The sequence below is a fragment of the Bemisia tabaci genome, chromosome 1, assembly GCF_918797505.1.
Source record: "Bemisia tabaci chromosome 1, PGI_BMITA_v3".
NCBI classification, from domain to species: Eukaryota; Metazoa; Arthropoda; class Insecta; order Hemiptera; family Aleyrodidae; genus Bemisia; species Bemisia tabaci.
This window is the reverse complement of record NC_092793.1, coordinates 45,994,699-46,019,637: the sequence shown is the minus strand read 5'-3', so window position 1 is coordinate 46,019,637 and position 24,939 is coordinate 45,994,699. Positions and strand designations below refer to the sequence as shown.

Sequence of the window (24,939 nt, the reverse complement as noted above, 5' to 3'; positions counted from 1 at the left end):
GTTCTCGAATCCCCCTGAAGTACAATAGTCCCTTTTGCTCCAGTTTCTATTCGGAACATGCTCATTCTACTCAGTTGCAATTTTCCTGTTTCCATCCGTAACGATCAGGTTAAAGAGATCAATGTCGCGCTACTAGTTCATAGAAGTGGTCAAGGGAAGCGACGATGTAAACGTGTAACGGCGCCAGCGACCACGCCGAAATGATGAGCAGGGCACTCTATTGACCCTGGTAGGCCGAGGTGATAATAGTGTCAAGGATATATCGAACCTCAAGTAAAAATAGCCCCGTGAAGCCTTAAAATCTATCTCCGAGCCTCAACGACCATTCGACACGTTCAGCGGCCGCTCGGTAGCGCCCTAAGGAGAAACGTCGTATGAGCACTCGGATGGTGCCTAATTTCCTTTAATTAAACACGAATTTTCCGAGGAATTGTTGAATTTTTCTCCCGAGTTTTTTAAAGCGTTTTTTCTCCGCAACATATGGTTATTTATGTGAAAATTTCAAAAGAAAATATCCATTAACTTTCCGAGAGTAAATATTTTACGAAGGGAAATTTGACAACGTTATAATGTCCATACTACGTTCTTCCTCAGCATTGCAGCGATATTTCAATGATCGACGAATGTCATTGACGAGTGACCAAGCTACTAGCTAGGAGCACGTACTAGAACTGGGGAAAGAAAAGATTGGACTTATGTCACATTGTCACACCAACCCGAAGTGTATTAATCAACAGTTGGCATACTGTTCAGCACATGAATTTCTGTTAAACGGTGCTGTTTCCGCGTGTGAATTTGTACAATCTTTTCTTTCCCCGTTTTTTAATCATACCTGCCTGTTGAATTCATCTTTGAACACGATTTCCATTGTCTTTCCGCTGTGAGTGTCTTTCAAGCTGGTTCTTGCCGGGCCTTTAAAAAGGGTGTGAATATTAAGAAAAATCAGGATCATACAACTTTCTTTTGCAGTCTCTGGTTCCGCTAAGAGAATACTTGTTACTTTAAGGAGGCTATAATTACGCTAAATAAAATTTCAGCTGCTGCGAAAAAAGTTTTCATATATTTCTAAGCCGAATGGACCTGCTCGGCATTCGTCACTCCTGCTCGAAGTCGGCCTTACATCATCCTTACTGTTCGTAGTGCTCCTCCCCAGTCACCAAATGTTTGGTATTTTTATCCATTAGCCAATTGCTGTTAGGTAGTGTACTCTCTTTACTCGGCACGCAGTCTATCTCCTCGCTAGGAATCCAGGAATTCGATGTCTGCCAATAAGTGCTGAGCAACATCCGACGTGTGGCTGTAGACATGGACTAATTCGCCACTCGCCAAATCGCGAATGTCGTCATTTAAGACCTCTATTCTTTTAATAAAACACTGACAGCAAGAAAATATCCTTAAGGTAAAACCAACATTAATCGTTTTAAAAAAAATTAATAATAAAAAAAAGTGGATTTTAAGATACGGTTTTTCTTTTGCATAAGCGCGCTTATTTGATCTAAAATTATGGTATCAAAAAGAAGTAAGTAAAGACAACGTGTTTCTCTCCTGAAGTAGAGACCTTTTTTCTCGTAGCGAGGGTGAATGATCGAGTATCGATATCTTCCCGTTTGAAGCTATGGTAAAGAATCGATTATTAAGGTGTTCGTTGCGGACACCCTGTTTATCGATCCTTTTCCATAGGTTTAAATGACAGATCAATCGATATATCGTAAAGAACGCACGTTACTACTTTTTTCTCAGCGTTGAATATTCCGGATTTTCTCCTCCTCAGTTACGTATTTTATTCAAACTAGACGTCCTTCATCCCAAAGTGTCTAATTATGATATCCAAAAAGATTAAAATATAAATTTATTTAATAAATACACATCCGTAGGGGTCTTCATATAAAAAATCATACTTTGCACTCGAGATTACAAAATGTATTGCTCCATCCAGTAAAACTAGGAACTTAAAATAAAATAACTTATTTGTTTGTTTTTTGCGTTTCGAGGAGAGAAAAGACAAAAAATCTAAATCAAGAGATCGTTGGCCTCCGTCGGGGGTCTGTCGGGTGGTTTCACTGTTGTGGCCTGATGCACGCTGGAAGGTTGACTGGGAAAAACACGTTGAGCTCTATCAGAGTCGCCAATATGAGGAACAAGATGTACATTGCCAAACAAGCTTGCCCCACCTGTTGGAAGAAAACGTCAAGTTTAAATGCCTTTGATTGAAAGTCTCCTTGAACCGTATTTATTGGCATTCTTCAGACAGCTCCTTTCCTTAAGAGACCCCATATGGTGTACATTGTGATTAGGGAACATTTAAGGCAGTCATTAACATAACACCATGAAAAATGGTAATTTGAAAGAATCTCGAGTAAAATTCAACAATTAAACTTTAGAAATAGACCCTTACGAAAAATGATTTGTCAATGCAAAAAATAAAATAATACGAAAAAATGATTTGAAAATTGTGACAAACTAAGCCGGATACAAACCTAACCTTGACATTTTCGAAAACTGTAAAAAAATTTCCTTTGGAAAGTTCATTTTTTAAAGGAGGGAAATCCTTTGCAATGGTCTTTTTCTAAAGTTATATCTACTGTGCAATTTAACTCTGATTTGTTAAAATTGTCCTTTTTATGAGACTACTTTAAGGACCTCATTGAACCTCCCTAAATCACAACTAACCAAATAGGGCCTCCTGAGAAAAGGAACTGTTTTAGAGGCTATCCACAAATTACGTCTGGCATTTTTTTTACTTTTAGTTTTAGACCCTCCCCCGTCTTTCATAAGTCATTCCCCAACCGCCCTGAATAATGAGTGAATTTATGCAAAAACTAAGGCAAATACGTGCTTTGCAAACGACGGTCTTATCGACCATAATAATATTCATTCTGGATAATTTGTACTCTTAGTTTGGCTGCCCTTTCAGGCCCTGAAAGCTCCATGACCTAACCGTTAAATTGCCGACATGTCCGTTCTCTTCCCATATACTATGCTAAGGAAGAACGCCGTATGAACATTCGAGAGTTGCCAAATTTACCCAGATAAAACATGTATTTTTGAGGAAACTTATGCACAAATGAATTCCCTTGAAATTCTCAAACATTTCAGTTTAAAGTGACGAACAAAATCCTCTAAAAAAACCCGAGGAGAAATATTCTTAAATATTCCTAAAAATGTGTGACTTGTCGAAGGAAATTTGACAACGCCTGATGGCTCATACGACGTTCTTCCTTAGCACAGCAGTATAGGTACTCTATTTATAACTGTAGGCTTTGGAACTGCACACCCGCATTTTGGAGCCAGACTGAACTGTATATCGCTCCTAACAGCTCACCACTCTGGCAGACAGACTAACCTGTACAGGACGGAGTTTCAAAGACGGATGTTGGCACTTTCTTGTTGCTTTGCGCTCTCGGAAAATAATTGTTCTCAAGTCTCGATTCAGATCAAAGCGAGATTCATGTCCTATTTAACTCAGACTGATACTCACTTAACGTGCTTTGCTCACATCCTGTGCTATGACGCAATCTGTCGCACAATGGGTGTTCCCCAGTGGCAGCGACTGTTGTTAAGCATTTTCTCAAAAAAAAACTCCTGAAAACTGTCTACACGCTCGCAAAAAGAAATCCTCATTCAGTATCGTTTTAGGTAAAATTTACGTTAAAAAGTCTTTGAAATGCCATGTTTATGAGCATATTCTTCAACAATTAAATATTAAAATATGGTAGATCTTTCAAGATTATTTTCAAAACTTTTTGCCTCTCGTAAATTTTCCTTCGAACTATACTGGACAAGGATTTCTCCCCCCCCCCCTCACAGTTAAAATCCCCCCCGTCTGAACGCAGTCGATGTTACATTGTGGGGGATTTTTCTGTTTATAAAACCATATTTTTATCTTTTTATACGGTAAGAATTTGGTTCAGCTTTTTATGCTGGAAAATAAACTGACTAGATTTTAGCGGAAGTATTTTTGAAGAGAAAAAGTGCTTGCATTGAAAAGAAAGTTTTTTATGACAGACTGAAACCTGCCTAACTCAAGCGATTTTGGTCTGAAGTTCAGAGGAAATCCTTTGAATGAGAATTCAATTCATTCTTTACATTTAAGTCATTTATATCTTGCCAGTGTAAGCCTACCAGTAGTATACACGTGACAGAAGTGACGTGGCTTAATCAACATAGCTATGGGTTGTAAAATATGTACGTGCGTCATGTCGTCGAAAAGATTTGAGTATGAGTTATATTTTTTTACCAATATTATGTTTGTTTTCATGCACTAACGAAACTTTCTTTTCCCCCTGGCTCTACCTCAGGCCGAAATGTTCCTCAAATAAGATGAGTATTTTTGAAACTTTTAAAAATATTTCATTCCAGACCCACCCCTTACGAAATATTTTGATCGTGGGCCCCCCTCCCTACGTCAGCCATGAAAAATGTCTGACTTTGGCACCGATCTTTAGCGATCAGTCTTGTTTTTTTACTAGTATGAATTGGACTATTTCTACCAAATGGAACTACAAATATGTGCATTAAGTCATGAGTTCCGAGACCCATAAGAATATATGCATAACAGAGCTCACAACGTAATGCACATAGTTCCGTTTGGTAGTAATACGTCCAGTTCAACTGTAGGTTAATAGGAACTAGTAATTCTGGTTCATCTTTAAAAGCACCTATCACCCTAAGGTAACGGCGTGTGAAAGATGAAGAGAAAGACAGGAAGCTAAAGAGAAGGGAAAGGAGAGAAGACAAATGAAGAGAAGGAAAAAAAGAGAGGGAAGAAAAGGAAGGAGATGTCTTAGACGTAGTGATTAGAGAAGGGCAAGAAGAAAAATAGAAAGACATAGATAAGAAAAGAGTGGAAGGAAGAGGGGCAGAGTAAGATGAAGAAGAAGGAGTCTCTATCTACGGAGGAACGTAGTTTAAGGAAACGCAATTGCTTTAGATAATTCTTCGATAAAGAATGTCGACCCGTAAAAAACGCCTTCATTGTGAAAAGATACTTCCGAGCGTGACCGCGGAGGTTGAATAGTTGCATGATGCAAAAACCCAATCTCCGTTGCTTCTAAAATGAGCCTGATCTAGTTCCTTATCGCAAACTGTAGCCCAACTATGCTGCCGTGCTAAGGAAGAACAGTGTATGAGCCTTCAGACGTTGCCGAATGTCCTTCGATAGAAATCGAATTTACTGCGAAAATTGCAACTATTTTCCCCAGAATTTTTAGACAGTTTTGCACCCAATTTAATCTAAAATCTGAAAATTTCAAGGGAAAGTATGTTAGAATTGCGTCAAAAATACATTTTTTATCAAGGGAAATTTGGCAACTCCCGAATGTTCTTACGGCGTTCTTCCTTAGCACGGCAGTATGAGCGTTGATCTAGAAGTGAGGATGGGGGGATGCATACCTTTCTGTCGAGATAGAATTTGTTGAGAGCGAAAGTGCAGTAGAGGAGGAGGAGGGTGGAGAGGAGGGAGATGGCCGAGTACTCGAGTCCGCGGGAGTTGATGCTCACGAAATGGCGGCCGGCGTCAGTGGGCAGGAACGAGGCCTTTATGAACCACGGCAGGCCCAGACACAACAGGATGTCGAACGTGTTTGAGCCCAGAGAGTTGCTGATTCCCATTGAGCCGTGACCTGCAACCGTTTCACCATCATATCAAAACATTATTTATTTCAATAATCACCTCGTAATATTCAACACTGGAAAAAAAAACACTTTGGATCTAGAGTCCAGACTCTTAAAAACATCGACAAGAAAAAGTACTCTTGCTTCAATCAGAATCTAGCATAAATTAAGATCCAAGCCTATTAATTTAAGCGGATTTCGTTTTGATTCAAGCAAATATCCGATTCAATCAAGAGTATTTTTTCTTTTCAATGTTTTCAAGAGTCTGGACTCTAGATCCAATGTGTTTTTTTTTTCCAGTGAAGGGTAAAAAAGAGCCGCATTTTATGAAGGGTGATCCGAAAGTCCCCCGTACCACCCTTAGGCAGAACATCTCCGCACAAAGTACATTTGTGTTAATTATTTTTCCGATTATCGTTGCCGCACAAAATCATTTCCGCACAAATCAAATCTCAAACATCTGGCAACATCGCACAGCAGCTGAATGGGACAACCATGCTCACTCTTTCACAATCTGGACCCTGACGATCTCCGTTGGACTACTGTGTAAGGTAAGAAATAATTTTTGCAATATGTGTGCACTCATTTTTCTTAAATATGCCTCATATTTTTCTTGACGTTGCCACATACTACAGAGTGTTATTTGTGCGAAAATGATTTTGTGCGACAACGATAATCGGAAAAATTACCTCTAATGTACTTTGTGCGGAAAAGATAGTCAGCCCACCCATATAACCCTCAGGGTTTTTGCCCCTTTTCAGGGCGGTTATTCTCAGTTTCACAAGAATCTACAATTTCAGGGTGATTCAACTATACCAAATTTTGGGTGTGCCATAGTTTAAATTTTGAGGTGAGAAGTTAAGTTTTTTTGTGTACAGTGTGAAGTAAGGGTAAATTTCACACTTTTCAAATTCACACACTTCAATTTTTAAGAAATTTTCCTTCAGAAACAACATTTCTCCTCGTTCTAGCAAAATTCTGCAGGAGATCCATTGGAGCCAAAAAAATTCAATGACTTGAAAATATTGTTGGTGCATGTAGTTAATAGGGACAGGCATTACATCTAATACAACTAAATGTGAGAAAATGTCATGGAATGAAAAGAACGTACCTTGTTTTGCGACGATGACACTAGAAACTGCTTCCGGAACACTGGTTCCCGCAGCGAGAAACGTAATTCCCATAACGGAATCCGGAATATTCAGAGTATCACCTGTCATCAAGAGAATAAGTATGATTTGTGCACAATGTCGAAACGAGATCAATCAGGTGTGTACAATTATTTTTCTTTTTCTTTTTTATCTAACCGTAAAATTGAAAATGGTGATTTAAATCCAGTCGACGATATCGGAATGTTCATCTGCATTTCCTCACCAATGCGCATCCTGCTACACTGTTATTGGGTTTTCGAATGATGCAACTATTCGACCTCTGAGGTAACGCTAGGAAGTATCTTTTCACAATGAAGGCGTTTCTTACGCCTCATCAATCTTCATCAAATGACTATCTCAAGCAACCGCTTTACTGGCTAATCTTCATTGCTACATTGTAAATTGTGTTTTAAATGATGCAAGTACTTGGCTTCTAAGGCCATTTACCGTCTTCGAATTATGTGCCCCTCGTTAGGATGAGGCTCAAACAAGTGCGTCCTCTTTTCAAACAGAGACTTTTAAAATTAAGCTCTAAAGGGTGATTTTCGATTGGAAGAGGCGCTTGTTGCCCTCATATGAATACCCTTTCATATTCGTTCCCATTTTTCCTGCTCATATCCCCCATTTTTTCTTTTTGTCTCTTCAGTTTCGTTCTCTTTTCTTTTTCTCCTTCTTTTTTATTTTTTCCATAATCTCGCATTTTCTTTTCTCTTACTTCCTTTGTCTCCCCCTCCCCTTTTCAATTCGATTTAATTTTAATAATTATCAAAATTCAGTTATATGTCTGGTGCAATTGCCTAAAGAACAAAATCAAGTTTACTCACCGACTACTGTAATCATCCAGGCAACGAAATAGGAAAGGCTGCCTATCCAGACAATGCACATGGTGAATGTGAGAGGATAAAATCTCTTGAAGCGCGGGTTTTCACAGTCAGGAATCGTGATATAAAACGCCGCGTGGATAGGCAACACGAGCATCCATAGCGCCTTGCGGAACCACCCTCCTTTCTCTGGATAGCTGAAAAGTCCAAGAACTGCAAAACGGTCAATTGCAGCATAAAAGAGAAAATAAGTTAAATTGATTCTCTATTCTTTACCTTGCTGACCTGCACTTCATTTTACAATTGGGAACTACAATGCCAGGCTCATCCCTAAAAAGTAAAAACCCCTACAGGAAAATTTACAGCACATACGTTGTTCCTAAGCTGAGCCAGAAATTTTAGTTGCTAATTGCGAAATGAAATCCAGCTGTTTGCATCCTAAGGGGAAAGGGGGCGATAATCATTGCCACTTGGACCATTACATTGGAAATTCTTGGAAATGACTGGTCTTCTTATTTTTCTTGAATATTTGACTTCGGGGATCTTTTTTTACACTTTTTAGCTGAAAATGTACTAAACAAAAGTATGATGAGCCAAATCCTTTTTTTAAACCCTCAGATTTTAAGTTAAATAACGAATTTACCTCCAGATGATTCATTATCATTCTCTGATGTGATTTCATCGGCGTTGGGCTTTACAATGGTGCCGTTTTGCTGAGGAGACTGAGCCATTTGAATTGAGTCAAGTTTGTCGTTTGATTCTGTGGACATAGAGACGGAAATTAAATATTTTTAAGCTATAATAAATTACATTAATACTATTACGTCCAGTGCATTACCGTATCTCCTTTCGTAATCTTTTGCATTTCGGAAATTTGCTCGTAAGTTCTGTAGCCAATCGGCTACGATATTCAGCTCGTTCACTTCATTTTTGCGTAGCGAGAGTCAAACAGGGACCATCCAGTTGTTTTGAGTCCAAAAAATTTACCAAATATGTAGATAAAACTCTTTGGTAAATGTTTGATCAATTATTTCTTATTGGTTTTATAATTTTAGCTCTGAGTAAACATTATTATCTCAAAATTGTTCAATCCTCATCAAAGTACAGATTATATCCAAAAGTTAAAGGTAAAAAACGATGTGAAAAATTTCTCGTTATCAAACGTAAGAAAAAAAGTTACTTTGATCAGTGCATGTGCCTCTAGTTGCAGTAGTCTCATCGTTAAACTCAAGACTTGTATGAAGTCGATTTTATCCTTAAATGACATCATACGAACAATACGTAGAATTAATCTCTCATTCCTATCAGGGCCGGATTTACCTACTTGCCGCCCGTAGGCCGCCTGTATTTTGCCGTCCCCCTCTCATTCGTTTTGAAACATCAATCAACACTACTGGCCAAAGTGCACGGAACTTTGCGCAAAATTTAAGTTCCGTAAACCTATCTCTGTGTAGACAAGGCCATCCAATTGTAAGAAATGAACGAAAAAATTATGAGAGAACAAACATAAAGTGGCATATTTGTAACTTTCGCAGCCGCTCCGCGCCGCGCTGACCGCACTGTGTTCGGCGCAATGCCTGAAGTATTCCCACAGTCTTGTAGGCGCTATGCATTTCACGCCGATCGCTGCATGAGATGAGCGCATTGTGTTTGGCGCAATGCCTGAAGTATTCCTACAGTCTTGTAGGCGCTATGCCTTTCACGCCAACCGCTACTGAACGCATTGTGTTCGACGCAATGCGTGAAGTATTCATGCAGTCTTGTAGGCGCTAATGTGTGTTACATGCCGACCGCCACGCCGAGGGCTTCTCATTTTCATATCAAGTCCTTGTCATCATTGCTCTCTGCGCCGCCACGCCACCCCAAGCCAAATTGCGAGTTTCGTTTCTCTCTTAACTCTTCTACTCTTGTATCACCGAAAAGCGATAAAATTAGAAATTACTATACTCTCAGAAAATGAGAGATTTTGTCGTCTTTCCTCGTTTGTAATTTTTTTTCTTAATTCGATTTTTTTTATACCTACAATTAAAAAAATTGCAAACTTTGCTGCCCCCTAAATTTGTCGCCATGCGGGCTGCGGCCCATGTGGCCACCCCCTAAATCCGGCCCTGATTCGCATATAAAAATAACAGTAAGTTTACAGCATCGTGTTCTGAAATTTTACAGTTTGGCAGTACCTTATGTTTCTTAACTGTCTAGCTGACAGCATCTAGAATTATGGAATCTTAATATCTAAACGTGATTTGATTAGTTTGCAAAGTAAATTCAAAATGTCTCCTCAAGATTACCAATAGTTATTACTTCTGTTGGTTGCTTCTGGTCGTTATTTTGATCATTGTTTTGATCATTCACTCCCTTTCGCTTCTTCAGCTGCTTTCGCACCCAAGATTGAATATTTTTATCAAAGTACATGACTGAAACAGAAAGAAAAAATGTACATTTTTATTGAAAATGGATCCACGGAAACAATCGAGGGAAAAAATATCGCTGCCGTATCGACTAGAACAGTTTTAAATCTCAAAAACTTACTTCCTGCGAACTTTACGAATTTTCTGCGGAAAGTGTTATAATTAAAAATTTACTCAAATCATGCAGGCGAACTTGCAAAATAGTTATAGTAGAAACAGGATGAATATGCTTATACTTTATGGGGCAATAGTGTATGAACCTGTTTTATTTTTCTGGATCCCGAATCTCCTTTTGTACTTAGATGTCAAGGCGACGCGTATTTCAAGCTTTAAAAGCTCACCCTACAGGTCCTTAAAAACTTTTGACGAATTACACCGCACGTCACATTGTGAAACGAAAAATTGATAAAACGAACGAAAACAAAAAACTTTAAGATGGAAATGGAAAATAACGATAAAATCACGGTTGGCCTGCGGCTCAAATTATAGCTTCTCGGTTTCGTTCGTTTTATCAATAACAATATATTACAATTTCTCACAATATGGCGTGCGATGTAATCCATCAAAAATTTTTAAGGACGTGAAGATGAGCTTCGCAAAACTTGAAAGCGTATCGTCTATAATAGACATCTAAGTACACAAGGAGATCGGGAACAAGGAAAGGAAAACAGGCTCATATATTAAAACATTGCGAACCGTCTCTTCTCAATACTACCAAAAAAGTGTATAGTACCGAGCCGAAAAAAATATTTCATATTAAAAGAAACTTAACAAGAACTTTTGTGGTCAAAATATTGTAATTTTGAAGAAAAATAAGAGGGTCACATATAAAATCAGTAACGCTAAGCATCGGATTTTTTTAACCTCCCCTATTCCTTCCCCTCGTAAAACACCCTCAGCGCAGGTCTACTCTCCCCTAAAAAACATTGCGTACCGCTTGATTCAACCGCCGCTCAAATTAGCAATTTGTGACGAATTTTGGTTGAAAAATCGTCACTTCACGTTGGTTTTCTAACTTAGGTTTTAGACAAAACCGGTGCCACGCGACCAATCTAGTGCCACGTAACGCAGCCTTGAAAGCACTTTCCCTGTATAACGCACCCGTAACTCAGGCGCAGACCCCCTCCCCCTTACAGTGTTACGTATTTTATGAACAGCTCCAAGGTATCTGTGGAAATTTAGCAAAATAAAGTGCATTCAGTATTACTCCGGTTGAGAAATCGACGAAATCTGTTGGAATAATTAATATCTTTACGTAAAACAGTCGATCCGTGTTTTAAAAGGTTAGCTGAAAATATAGCAGCCATAAATTCGTTTTTGTTGATTACCTAGGATGTAAACACCGTATAAGATAACAAGTATGAGAGCCTCGTACCACTCTATGCGCTCATCATGGATGATGCAGATGAGAATGGTAACCGTGATGCCGTATGCTATGCAGTCTCTCGTCAGAGGCCACCAGTGCAGAGGCACCACCTGAAATAAAAGAATGAATCTCATTAAGTCATCGCAGACACTTTGAAAATGAGACTGCGCGGGTACCATCCTGCGAAGGGTTCTATCAGTTATATTTTCAGTAATGCAAGTTTGAGATCAATGAGGAAATGAGCACGAAGCTGAAGAAGGGAAATTAAACTATAGAGGTATATCGATGGCCAAAGTGCAAAACCATGTATCTCCATTGCAATGTCTCAAAATTTCCGTTTGTATTTTATTTTTTCGAAGAAAAACAAGGCAATTTAATAGCTTGAAATTTTTACAGAATCTTCTCCCGACGGAAAAGAAAAATCAAGGGAGTTCCAAGAAATTTCGTTGCCTAGTTTTCCGTAGAAAAAATAAAATATGTTGGGCAGTCTGCAACGTTGCGAATGAAGATAGGTGGTCTCGTACTTCGGCCATCAATATCTTCTCCGGATAAAGGAAGAAGTGAAACCATTATCCGCGCAGTTGTCACCACTGCTTGGTCTTGCTTTTGGTCTTTGAATCACTGATAAAATTCTAGAGTCTTCCAATTCCCACGTAAACATTTCGGAGCGATGCTTTCTGAGGCTTTAAATTTCGATCACGAAAAATAGTAAAAAATGACTCCAGTGCAAGAAAGATGAAAAAATGTTCCCATTTCTCTGTCTTGTTCAATTTTCTTGAGATATCTTGCCCTCTTTTACACGGCAAAATGCTGTATGTTTGGTAAAGAGTCCTTGGTAAGATACTGAAAACTGGACTAAATTTTCGAACTATAGCAAATAAAACTTCAGGCTCATCCATAGAAGCTCCTATCTGCATAGAGAAACTTATGGCACATACGTTGTTTCTAACAATTGCAAAATGTAGTCCCATTGGAGAAGTAAACTCACCATGCTGGCCCCGATGCCGCAGCAAGCAGCCACGGCTAGGATATTGAAAACGGCACTTCCTACAATAGTGCCAACGCCTATGTCTCCTTCTGTGATGAAGGTGCCTATCACGTTGACGTAAAGTTCTGGCGCCGACGTAGCGGCTGCCATAAATGTCGCCCCCGCCACGTCGTTTGACATATTTAGGGCTGCAATCATAAACCAACCACTAATGAGTAAAACTAACGGTTATCGAAACACATCATCCAAGCACTCTAAGTCCTATCCTCCTCAAATACAAAATCACGATCGACTGAAAGCTGATCGATTCATTGGACATGAATGACACTGGAGCTTTTTTAACTTACAGGTATTTACTTATTTATTATTTGTTTAAATGAATTTAAAAAGTTTATACAAATTGGAACCAAGAAAAGACAGATTTTTAACGGAGGGATTGTGTTTACAATTTTATACAATGAAAACATGAAGTCACACAAAGAAAGATAGCGAAATAACCACACGTATATTGGGATATTATATTTTTTTTTTTTTTTGGTAACTCTTTTGGAATACCTATATTTGGTCAGGCAGACATACAGCCAGCCGTAATCATGGCTGAGTAGACATACCGTCCGTGTTTCGGGATCAGTGGCCGCAAGTTCCGCATTCCGAAGCCGCACCTCTAGTCATTGAACCTAAAAGGCGGACGGTATGTCTAATTGTAAGTGACCAGGTTTCAATGCCGATATTTTTTAATGGTTTGAACCTAAAATGCAGAATGTATCCATTTAGACAGTTCTGGAAAAATAGCAACCGAGTTTAAATACTTCCTGGCGTACTATGTATAGCGTCTACGATATTACTGAAAAAAAGCAGAGTACCATTTTAGATAGCTTATGACGGAGGGACATGAGAGAACGCTGTGAAATTGGATCTTATTGTTAGTATACATGCTAATTTTTATAGATTTCAGTCTGAATGGTTAAAAGACCAAGAATCCTACTCTTAAAGATCTGAGACCTCCCAAAATCCCTTTTTTCAGATTCCGATGATTGTAGGGCCATGAACGATTTTATTAAGGCTAATTTTATGGGAGGCTAGCCATATTATTCATGAGTTTTTGTCTATTGCTATCGTCACGATTTAAAAACAAAAACGAAAAAGAGAAAAAAAGCCGCACGTTTCGTTCGAAAGTTTGGGAGAGCCGTAGTTGACGGTAAAATAAAAAAAAAATAAAAATAAAAAAAAAAAAAACTTTAAGAAAAACGAAAATTTCATTGTAGGACTCATACTATCCGATCCTACAGTCTGGCTGTTTATCCCATGATCAACTCCTGATTGGATTGAATGCAGGGAATAAAGCGAAAGAGTCTGCCGCGTACACTTCGACTTTCATAAATCCATCTCGGGTGGAATCGCCTGCATTAGAGTAGGGTAGGCAAAGCAGTCTCCGTGAGTCACAATAGTGATATGCGATACTTGAGTGTCCCAACCTAGGGACTGTATTCATGGTTGTCTCTTTTGAACAGCTCCTCTCCTTAGGAAGCTCTTTGAGCACTGTGATTAAGAGATGTTAAAAGCGCCTTGAACGGAGCATCAAGAGAAAGTCAAATTTTTCGGACCTTGAGCAAAATTCAACGGATCAACTCTGGCAATAGATTCTCACAGGGATCTCAACGATTTGCTCTCGCAAAAATAATACATAATACGAGAAGAAAATGGAATGCAAGTTCTTTTCAAATTTTAAGGTAGGTCTCTCCCTGCCCACTTAAAAATTTACCAAAATCATATGATATTTTCTTCTGCAGTTCTTTTCTTTTTTTCAGTAGCAAATCATTGTAATCCTTTGTGTAAGGATTTATTTCCTAAGTTGAATCGTCAAATTACACTCAGGTCTCGTAAAAATTGTCTTTTTCATGGCCCAATGTTAAAAGACACCTTGAATCTCTCTTGATCACAATTTAAATCGTACGCCCCCTCCCCCCTCCCCCCTAAGAAAAAGAGCTGTTTCAGAATCAACTGTGAATACGACCTTGGTGTCTCCCTCTGCACACAGCATACTTGGAAAAATGAGAAAGTTATTTTCCTCCCCCCCAAAAAAAGTATACTTTTGTCCTTTGAGAAGGACAGTAGCAGATCAAAATATAATTTAGACATTTTCCGTATTCATAGCTTTAAAATGGAGGAAAAAACAAGCATTAACAGATTAAAAATGTAAATTAGAGAATAAGAAATGTAAAATTACCTTTGCATATTTTTTCTACGGCTGGCACGAAGTACTTATCGCAAACTATGGCTAAAGCTATAAAGAGGTAGATGGAAGCGCCTGCGTGAAAAAGCACAGCACCCTCCTGTCTTTGTCGTTTTGTGAAGAAATCCCGCGGGAAATCGTCTATCGCCGGCGGCGTACAATTATGTGTTCCATCTGAAACATTACGCCATTCATCAGTCATTACAAAAGGAAAATTAATCATAAAAGTAATAGAATGAATACAGAATAAGAGTCGCCTCATTGCACTGGCGGATGGTGGTAGATGCGGTGCTCATGCGTCAAGAGTAATGCATAATAAACTAGTGTTGACAAATTAAAATTGTAAAATTGTCTCCTTTGCACGGCTGCACAAAATTTTCTTTACTTCCCTAAAATCTCAAAAAGGAAACTTGAAGCAAATTATTTCTCTGCAAGCTTAGATTAGCCACTAAAATTTTTCAGCGAAATGGTGCGTCGGTACTCTTCATTTTGTCCTTACTCACAAGTACTAAGAAGAATAAAAACAATTTTCGATTAAATATAAATGGAATTAGAAAATATTTTTTTTTTTTATTTTCGGTTTTTAGATTTTTTGTCGCTAATGGGAGATTTCCCCTTAGTGCCTAGGCACAATCAGCCACACAAAAAGTATAAAGTCATTCTCAATTTAAATTCTAATTAGTTTCCATCATTGTTCCTATTTTATCTTCGCCATTGTTAAGATATTTCAAGATGTGTGCATTCAAATTGGAGCAGAAAAGTCAGGTGGTTTCAGGTTTCGTCCCAACAGAAACTTTAAATAAAAAATACAGCGGTAGCGATGTATGAATGTGTATTACTTAGAAAGTAAGTTTTGCAGCAAATTTATGTTGGTGTAGCACATTTTTTTTTCTTCCGTCAGCTTGCAAAAATCATACAATTTTACACAATGGGATATTTTTTCCTCGTTCTATCGATTTTTTTGGAAAAATAAAAATAAATTTCAATCGTTGACGTCGTCAGCTAAGATGTTCTTAATCGTTGCAACTAAAAATGAATCCATCAAAACATTTTCTAGTTCCCTCGTTCGGCTAAAAGTATAACTCTGGGTCCTCAATTTCCCTATTCGCGACTAGTATTCATGAAATTTGAAAACTTTGATAGAGAGGATCTTGTTTTAAAAAAAAAAGGAATCCATCAACAATGGATGAAAAAGCTGGAAGATATTAATCGGAACATCATTTGATCAGGACTCCCTTCTTTAGCGTGTAACTCCGCTGTATAAAAATCACTCAACTCTTGTACACTCGTAAACTTGCTAGTAAATCATCATCATACGGACGGAAAGTAATGACAGTGTGGATTGCCACCATGTGAGGTATATCACGGCTTTTATTGCCGCGACTGTTGCGGGATGTAGCCCGAAGCCCGAGGGCATCTCTGATTGGAGCGTCGCGAGCCACCGGTACCATAATAGGGTTCCCTAAAGTACGCTAACTGACGCAAAGTGTATTATTTTTTGCTAAAAAATAAAGTAACTATTAACCAATACAAGTACAAAAAAGAATCTAACTCCCACTGACAAAATTCAACTTATAGCAACTTGCCTCACCTGCATTAAAAATGCATAATCGATGAATTGAAGGCATTTTTTATCTTATCCGTAATAGTTGTGAAACGACCATATTATATGGTTACAGGCATTATCATTTTGTGGCACGTCTCATAAAATTGTAGTGCTTTTTTTCTCTTTGACGTGGTAAATCGCCAATGCTTTTCTTCTCTTTCTTATTACTATCCATGTTTTAATAAAAACCCAAAATAAGAGAAACACATGACACTTTTTATAAATAATCAAAGCTGCTATACAATACGTGCAACAATACACGCCGCGCCGAACGTCATAGGAAAACAGGATTTTGCTAATAGCACCAATGGCTCACGCTGCAACCGATTCTCTACGCCAATAACGTGTTTTCCGCTGACAACGATGTTTTTAGGAAATCGCACCTTGACGCGCCTTCAATTCCAGCTAGCAGCAATATGGGCATCACCCGTGGTCGAATAGTTATCTCACAAACGCCTTCCCTAATTGTCTTTAAATATCGATTACTACCTGCAAAAATTAACTTTTTTATCTCCGATTGAAACTATGCATAACTTCACTCGTATTTTATTGTAATTTCATTTTTTTACACTAAGGAACAATATGTCTTATTACAATTTTCTGCGATTTTTCCTTATTAATTTCAAATATATTCACAGAAAATTCAAACGAGGGAAAAACTTCTTTTTGCCTATTCTATTGGAGAGCAAGCACAATTGTTTCCGGCCTTGGAGTAAATTTGTTCCAATGAATAATGTTTATGTAATGACCTCTATTGGAAACTGGGGAGCTGAACTTTTCCAACTTATTTTTTTAGCATGCAAATAAGCCGCGCCTCAGCATTACAGTCTCGTTTTGAGAGCAATGGTGAGCATGGCTGATTAGAGTTTGCAAAAATCATTGTCTACGCGCAATTTTGATGCGAAAATATGCAAGATCGAGTGACGAGGCGTAAATGATCGATTATCAGTACCCCTCATTTGAATCTGTGGTAAAGAATCGATTATTAAGGTGTTCATCGCGAACACCTTATTTATCGATCCTTTTCCCATTGGACTAAGTGGCAGACCAATCGATACATCGCAAAGCACGCCACGCCACTGGCGAGATCCTGTTCAGTTTTATAGATTTTATCCTGCAGTGGTCCATTCGATCGGAGTTCATTCCGATTCTCTCTGTAGGGACTGCCATGAATAAACACTCCATATATGAGAAAATTATGTCTTCGCTCCAAGTCGTTTAATTTTTATTTCTTACTCACTCTACCTTGCTGTAAGAATAATATTATGCCAAAATTATAGAAAAATTTTAAGTATCATCGTTTGAAAACCGGGGATAAACATGAGATCGGCTCTTAAGGCGCCATGTAATTGTCTAGCCAAAGTTAAGGTTGATTTTTTTCTGAAAGCTCGTTCTTCACCAGCACTCTGCTCCTCCTCCGCTAGGTATAGTGCAATGGCCGATAAATTATGTAACCTATGAAATAATAATACTAGCCTCTTCCCCCACCGCTGGCGGCCTCGGTGCTATCGAACCCCCATTGTCGCTGACAGCCCTCCGTCGGCTCTGCTCTACTCTACCTCAATACAAAAACACTTACCTAAATCAACCGCAATCGCTATAGCACTTAAAATTAGGCATTAATAGTTAATTTTTTTATCTGGGTTACTATGATTTGAATAATATTAAATATATCAATCAAAAATAAACAACGGGAAGCTCTAATACAGCGGTATTAAAGAAGCACTCCAGCAACCGATGTGTTTTAAATCAAATGTTGTGCATAAGTACCTCACAGCCAAAAGGTACCTAACTCCATTTTAGTCCTCCCGAGATATCAAGGAAAAATTGTGCGTCGGCCCCGTTGATTTCAATGTAAATCGCAATTTTTGAAATCCTGTATCTCATAACCGGTGGAAGATAGGGCTACCAAATTTTCCACCCCCACGAACCGTTATCGAAGATTTTCAAAACGAAAATAACCCGATTTTTTTAAAAATGTGAGTTGGGTATACCTTTTGGCACTGCGGCACTGATATATTTTCGATAGTAGTTAGTTTTTAAGAGGGAAACATTTGAGCGATCGATTTATCATTTTCAAATATGAGTGCGCATTTCTTACTATAAACATAACAAAGTTTACAAAATCAGTCGATTTTCCACGATTCGCAAGTAAAATTAGAAGTGTTGCGGAGTTTTTGGAAACATATAACAAATGCGTTCATTGAAATTCCGACCGTTTTTGTGAAAACCAAAACTATCTCGCCCGAAGACAGTTTTCATAAAAATTTGCCTCGTAGTTTGTCATGGACAGCATCAAAAATGATGGGCTAATATTCTACGAACATTTCAGGCACTTTCACGCCACCAGTCGATGGTGAAACTGCAAAAATGCGTGACTCGATTGCGGTGTTTCAAAATTTCCGCTCCTAATTTATTCTTTAAAAGAAGACCAAATCAGCATTATAGATTTAAAATTTCACAGAATATTCCTTTGAGTAGAGAGGAAAAAACGCCGAAGTTTTCAGGAAAATGACGTTCAGCAATTTTCCATGTAGAAAATGAAGCAAGACAGGAAATCTGCACCGCCTTAAACCAAGGTTTGTATTTCCGCAGTTTCACCATCGCAATACTAGTGCAGGATTACTACCCCTGGTAAAAATTGGCAGTAGAATCTGTGTTCCAAAAGACCATAGACCTACAGCCGGCTGTAAGATTTCCAATAGCTTCTATAGCCGGCTACACAATTTCTTATAGCTTTTTATAGCCGATGGCGACTAAGCAACAGCCAGGCGATACGTATACTAAACGTTACTAATTACGGATGCTAGGACTTAGTCAGTTTTTTAACTACTGCTCTCTTTTTGGGCCGTAGTATCTTGATTTATTTTGCGAGGAAAGCTCCGTATGTTTTGATGGATTAGGATTACTGTCATTCCTTTATTAGAGCGCCTTCAGTTTCGTATGATACCGTGAATACCTCTGGTGTGAAATAGTTGCTTCAAGCGCCGTGGCACGCTGCGGCGCGGCAGGCGGGCAGCTAGCGCGAAACGCGCATTGGCGCCTACAAACCTAACAGGGATACTTCACGCGTTGCGCAATGCGTGAAGTATCCCTGTTAGGTTTGTAGGCGCCAGTACGTCGCCGCTCCGCTTTAAGTTAGGCTCTAATATTTAATCTGGCGGAGCCAGCGTTATTCAACTCGTGATTTTGAAATGTTTGCACATCCTCTATGGATTATTCTCATTTTAATTGATGAAAACAAATATGTATTAAAGGAAAATATAATGTGTGTTTTGTAAATATTAAGGTGGTTCTGTATCGAACTCGATGATTTCCAAAGCACACGAATTTCTACACAATTTCTTATAGCCTTTTATAATCGATGGCGAAAAAGCAACAGCCAGGCGATAAAGTGTAAAGCCCGGCGACCGATAGGAACTTTAGCCCGGCCGCATAATTTTTTATCGCTTCGTATAGCCCGGCCGTACGATTTTCTCCGCATTACAGCCAGCTATATGATTTTCTGTAGCCTTCTTTAGCCAGCTATAAGAATTCCTGTGGTATTTTGAAACGCAGCTCTTATCGCCAATTTTTACCAGGGACTAGTGGCGGGTAGTTTTAAAAACCGGCTGTCCGATTAACAAAATATTAACGTCAACTTTTGAAATCCCTTCAATTTTTTCATTTTTCTCTTAATACTCAATGGTTTTCGGAATATGAGCTTGGATGCTATCTCGGATTAAAATCACGCAAATTACTTACTTTTACTTGGCAATGTGTCCGGGGCGGTAGCGATTCTCCCAAGTTTTATTGTGTGCAACTTTTACTAGTGTAAACCAATAATAGTTAATTCTAGGCGAGACACGTTGCTTCAATAGATATCTATTGTTTTACATAAATTTACTTGCGCGTGACTCAGTGGTAACAGTCTGGAAGAATGGCCAATGATCCAGAGTTGCTCATGTTGATGGTAGACGACAACAAAAAGTTTGTGTTGGTGTTCGCAAAGGTGCGAGTATTCACTATCTGACTGATTTGTTAACCTTGAAACCTTTAACTTCGGAGGGGAGCGCATGAATTGTTTTTCATGCATCAGCATCATTGAACCGCGATAATAAACCAGTAGAAACTGTTCGACGAAGTGGAGCGATGAATGACATAATGAAAAACTTTCATCTTTGAAATTACTTGTATATTTCACTTTTGGAGAAACAACCTTTAAAACTCTATATTTCCCTTAAAAACCCGCTCGATATTATTGACGAATCATGAGCTTGTAACTTAATTGACTAGGAGGCTACACCCCTTGGCCGTTACGCGGCCTAACCCCCAAAGCGTTTCCCATTCCCTAAAGGGGGCTGCGCGGGCCTCCGTGAGTTCATCTGAATAGATCGGGCTTATCATTACGGACTGTTCCTGATCGATTGCAAAAATCATGAAATTATCGGTAGATCTTTACTGCACAAACTGCGACAAAAAATTAAAATTTAGATGAGTTCAGAAAGCTTACAGTAATGATGTAAAATAAACTTTGTGGGCATGGGCGGAACTAGAAATTTTTCATGGAGAGGCCTGAAGTGCACCTCAGTCGGGGGGGGGGGGTGAGGGCATACTTAACTAAGAAAGGTCTGACTGCGTCTGCGGGACTCTCCTAGGCTAGCTCTAGAAGAGTGTTCGCGGAAAATTCTTAGCTTCAATGGGGGTCGAGGGATTTTCCTAGAAAATTTTGAGAAATTGAGTCATCTCAAGAGCAATTTTGAGCTGCTCTCACTGGAAAGTGATCAAATCACAATTACCAACATGAAAAATATGTCAGGCACTTACTCAGGAAAATCCCTTAGATTTCATGGGCGGGACCATAGTAGATTCCTTTGGGATCGTGCCTCCCTGGTTCCCCCTATTTCGCCCATTTTGTGGCTAAATGGCCCTAAGCGTTGACTTTCGTTAACATGTAACCGACCACAGGGAGAGCGATCTTGATCCAGGAGAACTCAGCATTTAGTTATTGAAGCAGATGCAAAGGGGAGTGTTTAGTGCATAATTTGACACAAAAATAGCGTATAAAGTATGCGTAAGAACTTCGCGGTTTAAAGCTAGTAATTCCGAAAGAAAGCTATTGGAAACTCTGATCTGCCATATTCAGGGCACAAAATCGCCAGATCATTGTGCAACCTTGCGCCCTTTAGTAGCACAAAAGCAAGTGATACAAGTTATTCACAACATATTTTATAAGACACTATCCCGTTGAATTCAGCTGAAATCCGTTGAAATCTTAAAATCCGATATTTCCATCCATCTCGACAAAAATCACACTATAATCAAATATTCGCCCCTGTGACTGAGGTCCTTTTACCCGCGGACAGTGAAATATTCGCATGGATTATTTTATAAATCCTATTCAATTTGTATCCTACATTTATTCACTCCTTGTCAGTTTCGATCTGAAAATTTAAAAACGAAAAAAGCGACATATACTAAGTATACGCGCCAAAAAAGTTTACCATGCATACTTATTCTCTTGTTCACTCGCGCACTACTTGAATAGCTTATACTTCCTCGCTAGTGTAGAGATAAAGTATTGTCATCCAAAAAATAATGATACGAGGGGCGTTCAATAAGTAAGTATCCCCCCCTCTCTAAAATCCATAAGAATGGACCAATTTTAAAAAACTTGGGCTCAAAATCTTCCTTAGGATATTTTAAGTTCAACAAAACAAACCGCAACAAAATCGGACTATGTGCGGCCGAACGCGAGCCGTTTGAACGCGCCGAGGTGCTCGACGCTCCCGCCGAATCTGCGAGGATTTGAAGTCCGCTACAGGAGAAGAGCTTCTCTGCCAAAGCCTCAGTCGTTCATCACTGACGAAAAATCAAAGAAATTTTTGTAGAATAAGGGGCTTACCTCATTTCTCCACATAACCAGCTCGATCCAAGCAAGTCTGATACTGACTAAGACCAAGAGAACAGCTTTTGGATGCCTCGTGCGTGGAAGTCTTTCAGCTGACCGCGGATGAAAGAGTGGACGGCTTGTTTGACCTCTTCCACTGATTCAAAATTAACTCCTCCGGGTTCAGATTTCAGATACGATAATAAATGGCAAACCAGACCACCATTTATTCCCGTTCCTGAAATCTGAACTCGGAGGAGTTAATTTTGAATCAGTGGAAGAGGTCAAACAAGCCGTCCACTCTTTCATCCGCGGTCAGCTGAAAGACTTCCACGCACGAGGCATCCAAAAGCTGTTCTCTTAGTCTTAGTCAGTATCAGACTTGCTTGGATCGAGCTGGTTATGTGGAGAAATGAGGTAAGCCCCTTATTCTACAAAAATTTCTTTGATTTTTCGTCAGTGATGAACGACTGAGGCTTTGGCAGAGAAGCTCTTCTCCTGTAGCGGACTTCAAATCCTCGCAGATTCGGCGGGAGCGTCGAGCACCTCGGCGCGTTCAAACGGCTCGCGTTCGGCCGCACATAGTCCGATTTTGTTGCGGTTTGTTTTGTTGAACTTAAAATATCCTAAGGAAGATTTTGAGCCCAAGTTTTTTAAAATTGGTCCACTCTAATGGATTTTAGAGAGGGGGGGATACTTACTTATTGAACGCCCCTCGTAGCATGTAGAAATTTCACTATTTTTGGGCGTGTCACAGTCCCGAGAACGTAACAAACTGTACACTTTAAAGTTGCCACTCTAACTAGAGTCCCAGACTTTCCTCGTTCATTCAAATTTTCCATCTTTGCCCACTTTTTTCTTTAGATAAAACGCTTCCATGAGGCGTAAAAGATAATAGGTATTCAAAAACGCATTGCTCAAGATAAATTTTACTTCCGTATAGGTATCCTTGAGTATTATGTCTACGTAAATAACTTCATAATACTCTAGTAACCTGAACCCTTAAGCGCTTAGCGGGTATACAAAAGAAAATAATTAATGGTTCACTGTGCAAAAAAAAAAAAAAAAAAAAAAAAAAAAAAAATGACAAATTTTGAAGAACGTATCCTTATTGTCTCCTTATGTTAACAGCGAGCTTTAGTTACATTATTTAGCTTTACCAAAAAGAAAAAAAACAAAAAAAACTTACTGTCATGATTATTAATTAAGCAAAAATGCCTTTAGTTGTGTCAGTTAAAATTTACTACCTTGTAAGGAGACAATCCCGAAAAAGCAAGCGAAATTAATGCGTTGATTTTTTTTGTCAAATGAAAAACTAAATGAAAGAAATGTTCCCAGTAGAGAGTGATGCAAAATTATAAGGCTTTTGTGCGATACGTTACTCAATTAATTAAAATTTAAGTAGGTACCTTCATTGAACATGAGCCAAATTCAATGAAGAAATGAGCGATGAGGATGGGTTACATAGTATTACTTTTTGGGGATGAAGGAGTAAACAGTCATTTTGATCGGTGATTAGCTAATAAGATAAAGTAATGTCTCTTGGACCTGAGGTTTTTTCTCATTCTCTCATGAAAATATTTATAATTTAAATGCCGATTGCATTTCTAGAGCAGGCAAGATAAACACATGCTTCTGTTCATTTTAATTGCTGCATGTACTAACATTTCTAAGGAGAAATTTTAGCGACACTTAGACGTTTGTGCAAAGTAAAAATCAGAAATGATAATCAGTCCTCCATTTAGGGACAATTTATTCATTTGTAGTGTTTTTTGGCGTTTTTCGTTTCAACGAGGTAAACTCATCAGGTCGAAATTTTGTAAAAACAACACAGATATTTAATTTCATATTTCTCCTAAGCCAAAATGCCACTTCTCGTAGACTTCAGATAGGAACCGTCTCCTATATTCAGGGTATTAAGTGGTTATAATAACAATACAAATTATTTAATTATGTCTCGCATGATTGAATAATTGGCTTGACGCTAGGGGCGTGTCGTTATTTTACCCATTCAAAAAGCTCCAGAGCAAAATTACGCAAAATGGCAAAGTCAAAATTTCAAATAATTCCATGAAAAGCAGAAACGAAAACTACCTCGAATAAATGCATTTTTAGAATACTAGGTTCATATTTTTAATGGTACATGAGTATTTCAGAATATTTTTACGCAAACCAATTCACGGTGTCGGCATGTGAAAATTCTATCTCGAAAATGGGTGAAACCACGAAATAATCATCGAAAAAAATAGAAGCAGGTATGAAGAACTTTCTTCACACATCACTGGTCTATGAATAATTATGAGGAATATATAAGGAAATTACCTGGTGGCTTTGGAAAAAAGGAGAAACTATCCATTTTCAAAAACGATTAACCAATCCATACATTCAAATTAAGATGGAAACTATCTATGTTCATCACTGAAAATCGAGGAGCACGTTTTGAACACAGCAACACAAGGACAGCACATTAATCCGCACTTGAGCCGTGAAAGGCGGGGCACTTATCGGAAAGGGCACAAATTCGGGGGCTAATTAAAAGTGGGAGGGTCGGGGGAGCTGGCGCACTGGAAAAAGCGAGTCGACACAACTGCGTTTGTCCCCGTCCGATCGGTCACTGGGCACCCAACGATGAGCATATCCCATCATCCTCTATCCCATCCTTCATAAGTAGCTACTAATTCCTTCAGTTAAATCATTTCCTTCCATGCGGGCCGCGTCCGAAAAAACCCGATCGGTCTGTTCTCTTGCACTGTCCGCGGGGTCGGCTAGGCTGAAATTTCTGGCCGCTGCGATGCTTTGCGGCTCGGCTGGAAACGCCGTAAAAAAGACTGGCGGTATGCCTGTGCATGCCACAGGGACAGGGCCAGGATGGGTCGTGGGTCAC

General features: G+C 38.9%; 1 protein-coding gene across 1 annotated transcript; it reads right to left on the bottom strand.

The window, feature by feature from the left end:
- Positions 1-1,832: 1,832 nt before the first annotated feature.
- Positions 1,833-24,939, bottom strand: zyd (sodium/potassium/calcium exchanger zydeco). Its single transcript, XM_019054192.2, has 10 exons — positions 24,378-24,939; positions 14,575-14,754; positions 12,348-12,535; positions 11,322-11,469; positions 9,874-9,999; positions 8,229-8,345; positions 7,589-7,798; positions 6,725-6,826; positions 5,392-5,621; positions 1,833-2,171 (listed from the first exon to the last, which is right to left on the bottom strand). Exons 1-10 carry the CDS (start codon positions 24,409-24,411, stop codon positions 2,058-2,060), a joined length of 1,449 nt encoding a protein of 482 aa, XP_018909737.2. The 5' UTR covers positions 24,412-24,939; the 3' UTR covers positions 1,833-2,057.

Excerpts from the sequence above, each read along its gene's own strand:
- zyd (XM_019054192.2), bottom strand. The coding sequence starts at position 24,411 with ATGGATAGTTTCTCCTTTTTTCCAAAGCCACCAG. Across the intron at positions 11,470-12,347 it reads GCGGCATCGGGGCCAGCATG|GTGGTGCCTCTGCACTGGTG; the intron begins GTGAGTTTACTT and ends CTTTTATTTCAG. Across the intron at positions 7,799-8,228 it reads TGATAATGAATCATCTGGAG|TTCTTGGACTTTTCAGCTAT; the intron begins GTAAATTCGTTA and ends ACCGTTTTGCAG.